Source organism: Podarcis raffonei, chromosome 3 (assembly GCF_027172205.1).
Source record: "Podarcis raffonei isolate rPodRaf1 chromosome 3, rPodRaf1.pri, whole genome shotgun sequence".
NCBI lineage: Eukaryota > Metazoa > Chordata > Lepidosauria > Squamata > Lacertidae > Podarcis > Podarcis raffonei.
The window spans coordinates 123,592,339-123,605,215 of NC_070604.1; the positions used below are offsets into that span (position 1 = coordinate 123,592,339).

General features: G+C 46.2%; 1 protein-coding gene across 8 annotated transcripts in view; it reads left to right on the forward strand.

Annotated features, from left to right (window-relative positions):
• The window catches only part of DTNB (dystrobrevin beta), a 108,701-nt gene that overhangs the window by 10,646 nt on the left and 85,178 nt on the right, over positions 1–12,877 (forward strand). For all 8 annotated transcript variants that reach the window (XM_053383865.1, XM_053383869.1, XM_053383868.1 and 5 more), the window contains exons 2-5: positions 5,748–5,815; positions 6,918–6,998; positions 8,783–8,996; positions 10,898–10,983. In XM_053383865.1, coding sequence (XP_053239840.1) covers positions 5,749–5,815; positions 6,918–6,998; positions 8,783–8,996; positions 10,898–10,983 — 448 coding nt within the window. In that variant the 5' untranslated portion in view covers position 5,748. The remainder of the gene's footprint in view (positions 1–5,747; positions 5,816–6,917; positions 6,999–8,782; positions 8,997–10,897; positions 10,984–12,877) is intronic.

Below are 12,877 nucleotides of genomic sequence, written 5' to 3' on the forward strand. Positions count from 1 at the left end.
CAGGCTCAGAATCGTGCACAAAAAGTGAGCTCTGTGGGGAAACCCAGCCAGAAGGGCAGGGTATTATTATTATTATTTATTATTATTTTCTCCCTTCTGCTTTGTCCTAGATAAGATGAACAGGAGCCATAGTTACATGCTAAGTGCAAGTTTAGTGCTAAATGTCCAGCATAGTGCAGTGGTACCTTGCTTCTCGAACTTCATCCGTTCCAGGAGTCCATTCGACTCCCAAAACCATTCGAAAACCAAGGCGCGGCTTCCGATTGGCTCCAGGAACTTCCTGCACTCAAGCGGAAACCTCACCGGACATCCGGCTTCCAAAAAACGTTCGCAAACCGCAACACTTCCAGGTTTGCGATGTTCGGGAGCTGATTTGTTCGGCAACTAAGCCGTTCATGAACCAAGGTTTCGCTGTACGTGTATCTGGATTGGTTAACTTTGAGTTACAGCACAGAGGCACTCCTGAGGGTGTGAAAATTTCTGTCTGCGTCAGCCCACTTGAACTCCAGGTTTGAATCTGTGTAATTTTTCTCTCTGGCGAAATAATGAAGCTTGTCAAAATAATGTGATGTCTCTCTGTGTGTGTCTCTTCAAATCTAAATTTGCAAAGTCGCATCAGAATCGTGCTGTGTGCCCCCCGCCCCGAATGATGAATAAAAAACTTTTGTCCGGTGTAAAATATTTTGGTTACTTTGTGGACTAAGCCGGTGTGATCTGTGCTTCACTGTTGCCACAGACGGACGCTTCCTCTCCTGTGCTCGGCAGCCCTCCCTCAAAATCTGCTCTGGAGGGATGTGGGACCCCCCCAGGGTGTATTTTGGGGGAACACACGGGATGGGGAAGAAATAGAATTCCCAATTGTGACAGCAGATCTAAGCACGCAGAGAAATGGGTACCATCCTAGGTATCTGTTGTATCCTGTTCAATTTCCTATGTTTTTGGTAGGCAGCAAAATAATTTAAAATGGTAAAATGAGTAAAACATTGTTAAACAGTGAAATCTCAGCAGGCATTACTCTATTCCCATGTAATTCCATTAAAAAAATGTACAAATGTAGGAGCTTTGCCTTGTTTTCCAGAGCTGTGTGGCTGCTGTACTGTGAAAAGTAGAAAGCAGAGTTATTTTGATACTTGGCTGATATGGCTGAAGGGGGAATCTTAGGGATAAGTCCACCAGATAAAGCCTTGGAAAACATATATTTTGGGAAATATTGAAATATCTTTCCTATTAGAGCTAAACTCAGTTTAGTTTAAGAATATAAAATGCAGTAAAGTAATACTGTATGGTACATACGTATATGGAATTAAAAAGTGGAAGTGCCTCACTTTTATTCAAACAACAATTACAAATGTACTCATTAATTATCTTTCAATTCCAATACCAGAAAAGGAAGTTTATTGCAGTGGGCAAAAATCCACCCATCTGTAAAAGTCAGGGTATATTAAATGTTATAGGCAGTGTGCCATCTATAATCACCACCTTCAAGAAGCAACACAAGAACCTGCAACATTTGTTTAGCCGAGGTGGCAATGGGATGCATGGCACTTTCCACTCTTGTGTGGTGGAAGGAGCCTGAGAGATCAGTGCATCAAGGAGTGTCTGGAATCTGGATATTGTTGAGCTCAACATTGGCATGGATTCAAAAGGTGCTTGTGTGGGTAGAATATGTTTCCTTTTGTGCCAGAGATATCTCCTTCGGTGTTCATCTGCAGCCTTCAGGCCACGTCCCACACCTTTCCTGGTGATCCTCCTAATCCTTGGGAGGAGCTTTTGCCAAGGACACAGGAGACTCCAGTGAGGAAGAGGAGATGCCAAAGCCTTATTAAAGTTTTGAACTCTGCACAATCCTCTTTTGGACGCCTATCACATTAGACAATACAGTGGTGCCCCGCAAGACGAACGCCTCGCAAGACGGAAAACCCGCTAGACGAAAGGGTTTTCCGTTTTGGAGGCGCTTCGCAAAACGAATTTCCCTATGGGCTTCCTTCGCAAGATGAAAGCCCATAGGGAAATCTCCGGGACAGCGGGGAAGCGCAGCGCGTCTTCCCCACTGTCCTCGGACCTCCTTCGAAGGCTGGCGGTGGGGCAGAGAGACCTCCTCCCGCTGCCAGGCTTTGGAAGGCTCCTCCGAAGGCTGGCGGTGGGGCGGAGAAACCTTCTCCCCGCGCCAGCTTTCGGATGGCTGTCCTGAAGACTTGCGGTGGGAGGAGGGTTTTCTTTCCCACCGCCAACATTCAGAATGCTGTTCTGAATGTTGGCGGTGGGGAGGAAAAACCCTCCTCCCACCGCAAGCCCCGGGAACAGAGGAGAAGCGCTGCGCGCCTTCCCCTCTGTTCCTGTACCTGTCCTGAAGGCTTGCGGTGGGGAGAAAAGCCCTTCTCCGCACCGCCAGCCTGGCAAGCGGTCTCCATAGGAACGCATTAATTGATTTTCAATGCATTCCTATGGGAAACCGTGCTTCGCAAGACGAAAAACTCGCAAGAAGAAAAAACCTGCGGAACGAATTAATTTCGTCTTGCGAGGCACCACTGTATATCCATGAAAATACTCCATCTCAGGCTTTATCCTAACTGGTTTCTGAACCATCAGCTGTCTCTGTTTTTGTCCTTCCGGTTACCTCATCCTGCATGGCCTTAGGGCCAGCGGTGGAGAACCTCATGCCCTTGGCCCAGCAGGTCTCCCCATTTGGCTCCGCAAGTCATCTCCAAGAAGCCACACCTGCCTGCCCTACACTTGACACTAGACCTGACATCAAATGTGGGCAGGTGAGGGCAGGGCTTCAAAGGGAAATCAAGAGCTTAAAGTGAGCTCCTGGTTCTTTCTTTTCTGGAGCAAAGCCTGATCCCACCCAGCCACCTCTCAGCTCACTGCTCAAGGAAGGGGACATAGTTTCCGTTTAATCATGGAAACCTCTTTTACCTCCCAGTGCTACATTTTGCAGGCTTGGTTGCTGGGTCTTCAAAGCGCAGCACAGGGCTTTCTAACAACCTCCATGGTTCTCCTTCAAACCTGCACTTTGAAATCCTGACAACTGAGGCTTCTAAGTGCAGTATCTCCTGGTGTCACTATGATATCAGGTAGCTGTCAAACTTGGTCCACAAGAGGTTGAGGAGATTAAGATTTGGCCTACTGGCCAAAGGGATTTCTCTTCCTCTGACTTAGGAGAACAAAAAGTATGTACAGATTGAAACAACTTTTTCCGAGCTTGGGGTGCGTATGTGTGTTTTGCTGTATGTATTTCCAAACATAGTGGTCAGTTTATTTCACATGCTGTAGAAGGCCAAGGAATCTAATGCAGACAAAGAGTTTAAGTGTATATAGAAGTGTAATTGCCTAGTATTGTCGATTGCATTCAAATAACTAAGGATTTTGGGTTAGTAAGGGCAACTAAAATAAATAAATAAGAAAGAAAGAAAGACAGACAGACTGCAGATAGAGAGAAAGAGAGAGAGAGATTTACCTGGGAGGAATTCCTGTTGAACTTAATGATGCTTACATTGCTATCGTATATCACATGCTAAAACTGTGTTAGAGGCTGATGACCTAGTCCCTGAGTTCTTACTCAAAAGGAGCTCACACCTGCCACTAAGAGTCTCAGACACAAACCAGTGGCAAATGTGGCCAGGCAGCTGTTTCCGCCTACACCTGGCCAGGAATCTGGCCAGTTGGTTATTTTTATTTTTGCACATCAAATGTTGGACAACAGCCATCTCAAATTTCAAAGATAATGCATGTTGTAATACATTGTGTCCTTGGAAGGTGGGGTTGAGTAGGGCTTAGAGGCAAATGGAGCTCCGTGTTCCTGACCATCCGATCATCACATTCCCGTTGAGAAAGTATTGCAAAATAGGCCGTTACCTACAGCTGATGAGCTCCAAGAAGAGCGAAACCTGTTAAAATAGGTCCTGTAGTATTGGCCAAGAGAGCAGCTCCTTGGTGTGGCACCCTTGCCCCAGTAAACATGCTCTGGTTATCTCCCGCTTGGACTACTGCAATGCGCTCTACATGGGGCTACCTTTGAAGGTGACCCGGAAAATGCAATTAATCCAGAATGCGGCAGCTAGACTGGTGATTGGGAGTGGCCGCCAAGACCATATAACACCGGTCTTGAAAGACCTACACTGGCTCCCAGTACGTTTCTGAGCACAATTCAAAGGGTTGGTGTTGACCTTGAAAGCCCTAAACGGCCTTGGCCCAGTATCCCTGAAGGAGCGTCTCCACCTCCATCATTCTGCCCGGACACTGAGGTCCAGCTCCAAGGGCCTTCTGGCGGTTCCCTCATTGCGAAAAGCCAAGTTACAGGGAACCAGGCAGAGGGCCTTCTTGGTGGTGGCGCCTGCCCTGTGGAACGCCCTCCCACCAGATGTCAAAGAGAAAAATAACTACCAAACATTTAGACGGCATCTGAAGGCAGCCCTGTTTAGGGAAGCTTTTAATGTTTAATAGGTTATTGTATTTTAGTGTTTTGTTGGAAGCCGCCCAGAGTGGCTGGGGAAACCCTGCCAGATGGGCGGGGTATAAATAATAAATTATTATTATTATTATTTATTATTTATTATTTATTATTATTCTATTATGCCTCCCTGGGATCACCAGTAAGGCTACCCAGGCATGTGACTTTTAAACTTTTTAAATTATTTTAGCTAATCCTGCCTTCCGAGGCAGAAGTCATAGGGCACGCTTCCGTCAGCCCCTTCCCGTACCAGGACTTCTACCTTACATTTCCATTTTGACATGCACCTTACTTTTCCACATCTGGTTTCTTACATCAGAAAAATAACGAGCAAAGAATTTGCATTATCTTTTTAAATTTAGCATTCCAAAAACTCTTGGCACATGTGAGAATGCATTTAGGCTACTGCTACTACTGTTTAGAATACCAGGACTTCTGTGAAAGGCAACTGGACAGAAAGGGCAAGGCTAGTTCTTCTTTGCCATATCTAAGACTCCACTGATCCTGCTAAGAGTCGTCTTTCAGAGAACTGACTGAGCAGTGAAGTCAGCGGGAGAGGGCAAGCAGGCCATATGTTCATAGCCAAACAGGTTTTTTTTGTTTTGTTTTGCATTCCTTCCATGAAAATAGGAATTCCACTCCTGGGCTTCATGTGATAAAGTTGTCCCGAATGGAAAGAAAAGGTTCGTCCAAGTCAGTGGGAGAGGAGCTGCACACCTGCTCCCATTGAAACCTCCGGCACTTTCAATGTAGACCTTGCAAACAGATGCAAAAATGCTGTCATCCCAGTAGCTTTTCTGGTGGCTGACATGGAAAGCTAACATAGCATAAGCAAGGGAACCATCAGAATTACTCAGACACAATGCTGGAGAAGGAGCCACAATGGAGAGCTGCCTGTTTCTAAGTCGGTGCTGTTTGCAAAACGGAGGTGGCAGAAGTTTTTAGTGTCATTTTTATTTCCTAAAGCAAAAGCAACCATCTCACTCCTGCCAGCCTGTTTTGCAAAATAAAGTTGCCCTCTTCTTTCCCACTTGTGCCTGGGCCTGTATTTAAAACAAAATCGCAGGAGGAGGTTTCTTTATCTTGCTAGCGTTTTCCCCCCTGCTCTGCGTGCACCCCAGATCTCAGACTACCAAAGTGATTGGCATAGTTCACTTTGCCTAGTGGTTTCTCTGCGCTGTTTCCTGTGTGACTTTCTAGATCAGATTAATAGGGAAACTTCATGACCCGCCCCCTGCAGGCTGGCTTAGCTAGAGAAGCCATTGGGGCTGAACCTCTCACTTTGTGTCCTTAGGATGATTGAGGAGAGCGGGAAGAGGAGGAGAACGATGGCGGAGAAGAGGCAGCTGTTTATGGAAATGAGTAAGTGGAACTCTGCTGTAGCTGACAACTTCACAGAATAACGTTCTGCAGTCTTTTGAAAGCATGTTAAAATGAACCATGGAAAGAGAAGAGAAGTCGCTGGATATTTTAAAGTTTGTAAAATGTTTATTTGAAATTGTAAAACAGAATAATAACATGGGTTTTTTATTTTAATAATAATAATTTTTAACTAAATTGGTTCCACTTGAGAGTTTTGGGGTGTCACATTTCAAAGACCAGGGGTGTTTGTGAAGCTTATACCTTCACACGTTCCAGTCTTCAAATAACATCTAGTGGTTCACTCATCTCATATCCCATGATACCCTAAAGAAGCATCGGTTGAATTCTGGGGACGAGGGTCTACCTTAGCTCTCAGCTTTTGGGAATCCAGCTCCCTGTTCCATGCTTGATCCTCAGTTTCCGTCCCTGACCATTTTCCTTGAGATATTTGGGGAAATGCCATCTAGGGGGAGGCTGCTGGCATTGCCAAGGGTAGCTGCAGAAATGAGAGGAGAGAGAGAGAGAGAGGCAAGGCTCTGAGGCTGTTTGCCAACATGTTGTGGGGCCTTAAAGGACAGGATTCCTTTATTGCTCAAATACTGATAGATTATTTTTAAAGCATTACTAGGAGAACAAAAATATTGTTTAATCAACATCCTAAAGGCAATCACAGAAACAGGTTAGTTAAATGTTCCTGAGAAAACGTTTGTTTGTTTTTAAGTTTATGAATTGTTATAACGTTTAGCAGGTAAGAACTCCAGAATGCACACCTGGGCAAGACCTTTTAGAGGTCCAACAAAAACGCCACAAATGGTCACCCACTGATTGGAGGAGTACTGGGGCTACGGGTGGGTGATTGACGTAGGGCATGATGTAGTGTTATATATGCTTTATTGATGTTTTCACTGTTGTGGCATTTTAAGTTATTTCATAGGAAATGTTTCAGAAAGGAAGTGAAGGAAATTAATAGTTCTGACACAGAATTACCAGCTGTCTTGAAAACTAGGCCAAAAGTGCAGTTGAGAAATGGATTCTGTGCCGGGATGTGATCCAAGGCCTCTTCCCACTATAAGACAAGAACTCTCTTGCTTCTAATTCACAGGGGCTCAGAACTTCGACGTCATCAGATTGTCAACGTATCGGACTGCCTGCAAACTGAGATTTGTGCAAAAACGATGTAATCGTAAGTGAAAAGTTCCACCCTCTGTAGAAACATCTTCGATAAGTTCACATGTCAAGATTTATCTTCGCATAAACTCCTCTGTATTGCACCGACTCAGCTCACAATAAGAACAAATAATCAACCCAAACCTTGCATCGTTTGGGGGAAAGATAGACAAAATTAAAAGTGGTAATGCCAAGCTGGGAAAAGCTTTCTGTACCTCCACCTCCTTTGCACAATGTCCGTGTTGTCATGTGCTGATGTGCTCCTGTTGATCCACGTGAGGCACACAAAGACTAGCTTTTATTTGGAAGATCCCATGATGCGCTTTCTTCTGGCCAGGGGACAATCTGGTGCTTTGAAGTACATGCTTGAAGATCACACACAGAAAGCTTGAATGGCCAAGTGAAGGGCAGTGTTCAGACGGGAGTAAAGTGTTGTAGCTGTGCATAAACCACAGGGCAATGTGCAAGAGAGGGGTGTGTTGAAGAGGCATGGAGAAGGCCGTGTGACTTAGAAATGATGTTGAGAGAAGGAAACAGCCTGGTGGGAGGAAACTCACTCTCTCTGTGTGTGTGTAATTGGACTCTCTGGCACTGAGCACGTTCTTGTTAGTTTGGAAATGTCACAGGAAGAGTCTGTTGGGCAGGGTCACGTGGCACAGAGAAAAATGAGGAGGCCGCTTCCAGACAGCCAGTATTTTGTGGGAGAGATGGAGTGGCATCCTGGGAAATTCAGGTTACACAATTCAAGTGGGTTTGGGCTGCCTGAGCAACTTTCCTCCCAGAAAGTGCAGAATAACAATCGCTCGACACAAAAGACTCAGAACTACTCACTCAATAGGCAGAGGATGCTGTGTAACCAATTCAGGATGAGTGCTCAATCAACATGTCATCTGGAAGTCACCTAAGCGATAAAAAAGAAGCAGGGAATCGTGTCCTAGAGAATGCAAGGGCCGTGGCAAGATCTTCATGTGGCATGGCCGTATTTGGGGTAGAAAGTAAAGGGTTGGGGCCCTGATCCAGTGGAGCTGAAAGACCCTACCCTGCCCTCTTCCATGTAGATCATTAGAGAGTGTAAGTGTTGTGTTTTTTCCTGCCATCCACACCCCACCCTTGGGTGGTTGGCCCATCCTCCATCTCCCCCCCCCTCCATGCAAGGGGGCAGTCGCTTGCTTGCTTGCTTGCTTGCTTGCTTGCAAACAGAGTTCAGTGGACTAACAGCCCCCCCCCCGCCCTCTCCACCCTTCCCTGTTAGAATAAGGAAAGCCTGGCTGTTCTCAAGGGGCTTCTCTTTGTGTTTTGCCACCAGGGGCTGCTGTATCTGCGGAAACCGCACTATGGGGACATCTGGTAATGGGAAAACAAGCAATTGTGGCTTAGCTTTAGGTTTACCAAGCAAGGGAAATGCGTTTGGGGGAGGCAGGCAGGCAGCAACACACAGCTATTGAATCCAGACAAGATGCTGTATTTGCAGCGTCTGGCCTTGTTTAGTGCGACCAAGAGGGAAGGGGTGCCACTCACCTGACTGTATTCCTGTCCTGTTTCCTAGCCAAAATGCACCCCCCAAAGTTGATGCAATGCATCCTCAGTCTGCCAAAATATACTTATGCACGTGGCCACGCTCATGCTGCCTCAGTGCCCAGCAGATAGGATAGCCATCCAGCCAGCCACCCACATGAGCTGTGCCTGTAGAAGGAAATTCCTGGAAACGTCGCTGTGTTTTACGGTAGGGATGCTTCATAAAAACGCAACCGAACTTGCATCAGTTAGGAGTAAAACTTGTCTTTCCCCTTTCCCTTCCAGTTCACCTTGTGGATATCTGGAATATGATAGAAGCCTTCCGAGATAATGGCCTTAACACATTGGATCACAATACGGAGATCAATGTGTCTCGATTAGAAACCATCATTTCCTCCATCTACTACCAGCTGAACAAACGCCTTCCTTCTACTCACCAGATCAGCGTGGAGCAATCCATCAGCCTTCTCCTCAACTTCATGATAGCAGCATATGACAGGTCAGGGTCTTCTCTCTCCTCCAGGCTGCGTTGCTTCCAGGCAGCCATTGTGTGGGCTGGGGCAGAGCCCGAGGCCTTGGGCACCCCGGGGCTAGAGCAGGCTTTGGCCCTTGACAGAGAATCACACCCGTGTTTCATCCTCAGAGCCCTTCTTTGAGCAAGGTGGTTTATCCCTCTGTGGTGTCTCGGTCTTCCTTCAGGCTGCAGATCGAGAAAGATTTGTGAGCTCATGTGCTATAGTCATCTGCTCTGTCAGCAATTAAAAACGGAGCGAATTTTCCTGCTGCAAAGTGAGCATGAGTCTAGGATGTGACCCTGCAGCTGAAAAAGGCCAGTGCCATTTTCACACTCAAGTCACTCTGCAGCACACACACACACACACACACACACACACACACACACTTCAAACCCTGTTGCTCAGTTTTGGATTCCGCACACCAAGAAATCTGACCAGTTGAAAGGTTATAGAGGGTGATGGGATTTTTTTCATCTGAATGTGTGGATTCAAAAACTACATTTTTAAAATGGCGCAGTCCAATTCCATGAGGCTAAAAGGAGCCTTCCTCACAACCTCTCTCCAAAGGTGCCTTTACACAAGCTGCTGGGGGGATGGAAATTGCTGCAGCGGTTGTTGCCAAAGGCTGGCTCAGGCTAACGTTTCCCCATGGAGTTGCACACCCAAGTTACGCATTCTGTGCCACTGCAGGGGAGAGCATGTTGTACCCAGTTGTGGGTACCAGCCCCACCCCTTCCTAGTCCCTTTGGCCTCTTTCCTTGGGACTGAATATGAAGGTGAAGCAGCAGTTCCACTTGTGAATCTCCAGTAATCAACCTCATCCCCAATTTTAGGCCATTGTGGAGCAATGTGCAAGCCTCTAATCCCAGCCAAGAGCAGGAGAGCCAAAAACTCCTCAAGATAGGCTTTGCTTCATTTCACCTGGCTGGCAGCTGTTGACGTTTTTCTGCTGTGCGTGTTGGAACAGTGTGCACTCTTGGGCAAGAGAGATGGAAAACTTGGTTTTACTGGCAGGGAAGACTCTGCTGGTGTTTTGGCTGGGAGCTCTCTGTCTTTCTGCAGCTGCCCTCTCAGGTAGAATCTGCTCCTCTTCCTCCTCAATGGTTGCAGTTGGGAGGCAGAAGACTTTGTAGACCAGAGGAGGACAAGTTGTGTCGTGATGGAAGTACAATAACGTATCACAAGATCTGTTTACTTAATATTTTGAGACTTGGGGGCTGATAGCATCCTTGGAAGTCCCTTTTCCTTTATAGCCTTCCTATGTGTACAAAGTAGTCCAGTCAGTGCAGAAGAGGCGTCTCTTATCAGAAGGCCTCTTGTTTTGCTCAGGTGGAAAGCATTCTGTCATCCTCTTAGGATAATTGCGTGTCAATCGGCTGAGGACCTTTGTGCATCTTCATTCTGCTAGGAGTGTTTAAAAAGCATGCCCCTTTCCTTTATGGCAATAGAATCACGTTTGACAGCATGGATGCAGGCAAAAACATCTCAGCACATCTCATTATTCCGATAACCTCTGTTGGGCGCAGCTAACGGAAGCCTTCTCTCTCTCTCTCTCTCTCTCTCTCTCTCTCTCTCTCTCCCCCCTCTCCCCCTCTCCCCCTCTCCCTCTCTCTCTCCCCCACACATCTTGCATAAGATGTTCCACCCCATGACCAGCCAGGAAAATGTGGGGCAATTTTCCTTCTTGGACACTTCCTGAATGTTGCTTTTGTGTTGTCCTGCTGAATAAATTGTGTCTGTGCATGAATGGATCATAGACTTGCTCCTGCCACAACTTGCAGCGTCTGGGTTGCAAGCTGCCCTGAGCATGGTTTTAGGTTTGGAAAGGCAGCATAAAAATAAAATGATTGATTGATTGATTGAACTGCAGTTTGTTTTTTTACAGTGAGGGCCACGGAAAGTTGACGGTGTTTTCCATAAAAGCCATGTTGGCAACCATGTGCGGTGGGAAGATTCTGGACAAGTTGAGATGTGAGTATTTTAAGGAGATAATTCGGGATAGGTGGAAGGATACTGCATTATCCTGTCCTTAAAAGTAAAAAAATGCCCCCCCCCATCAGCTGTAGAAGCTATCCTTTGTTTTGTGTTCTTCTGCTTACCTGTTCAGTAACAAGAGTGCAGGAAGAGTCTGCTGAATCAAGTTGCTGGATCAGACCCTTGAGCACAAGTATCACTGGAGTTATGTGAGAATGAGAAAAACGTTTCTCTGAAGACTTGAGGCTCAGCTGAGAGTAGCAATGTGGGGCAGGGGAGAGTGCCTGCCATTTCTCTCCTTGGTCTTGCCTGCTGGATCTGCCTTCAGGAAGGCCTGGTGCTGACTGGGAACACTTTTGGGGGTTTCCCTGGTGAATGGGAGTCAGCTGTTCTCCCGCTCTGGGCAGGCCTCTCTTCTGCTGCCTTGGCCGCCGCAACCCTTCACTTTTCCCAGTTCCAGCCCACCAGAGTTTCTCTCGTTGCCGTCTTCCATTTGACGCCCTCCTAAGCCTCCTTCGCCCGGGGACTTGGCTCTGCTTTCTCCTTCCAATCCCTGAATGTCCTTTTGCAAATAACTGACTCTGCCTGCTCAGTTCGCGGCACACCTGCTGGAGAGCAGGACTTGACTGGGTTCTGTCCTTGGGTGTGTATAAATAACTTCTTCCTGGCTGTGGACTAGGAGTTCCAATAGGTACTGCAGACATCATTCTTTATCCCCCACCCCACTTTAAAATAAAATAAAAATTAAATTAAATTAAATTTTAAAAATACAGTACAATACAATACTGTGGTGCTAATTTTCTCTTCAAGAATAAAATTCCCAGACAGGGTCAGCCTGAAACGTTTTGATGCCTGGGGTTCAAAATCAGGCTGTTCTTCCCTCTCCTCTTTTCCTAGCATTGAAAATAATTTAACATTAGATAACTGCTGACTCAGCTGCCCTTCAGCAGCACTCAAGATCTGCTTCCTCGCGCTGCCTGACAGTCAGGCTGGATGCCTCTCCTTGAACCCCTCTTTGGGCTTTTCTGGCACCCTGTGAGCTCACGCTGCCCCTCCAGACTGAAGCTTCTGTTTCGGAGCTCCTTGAGATCAGAGGCGGCCAGGGAACAAGGCTGACAGGATCAGGCGGTGGCCACGGGCTGTCCATCTGAAGTATTGGTCAAAAGGAGCCTTGTTTTCTGCTCTGGCTGGGTGTACTCTTGATCTTCTATTTCCACTATGTCATCCACAATTTGTCTGCTTAACTAGCAGACATCCTGGCTTCTGTTTGCCCTGATCAACTTTCCTCGCTCTCTTACAGTCCTTCTGATTGTAGAACCTACAGATTCCCGGCCTGCTGCTTATTAATTTCATGAAATGTATACACCACTTGAGTGTCAAAAACATCAAAGGGGTTTACAAAATTATAAAGCCATAAAATAAGGAAAAAGTTACAATACAGTGGTACCTCGGGTTACAAACAGCCTAGTTAACTAACTTTTTGGGTCACAAACACTGTTTTATTTATTTTATAGTACAGTACATTGATTATTGCTTTCATTTTATGGATCAATGGTCTTGTTAGATAGTAAAATTCATGTTAAATTGCTTATTTAGGGGTCGTTTTTAAAAGTCTGGAACAGATTAATCCATTTTGCGTTACTTTCTATGGGAAAGCGTGCCTTGGTTTAAGAACGCTTTGGTTTAAGAATGGACTTCCGGAATGGATTAAGTTCATAAACCAAGGTACCACTGTACATTAAAACATATAAGAAGTTAGCAGATTAAAATTCACACCGGCATTTCTAAGCATCTGGGTAGGCTTGTCTAAACCAGAACGTTTTGGCAGCTAGTGTGCAGAAGGTCCTTTTTCTACATCCTTCTCCTTCATAGAAGAAGTGTTGGAGTTGCC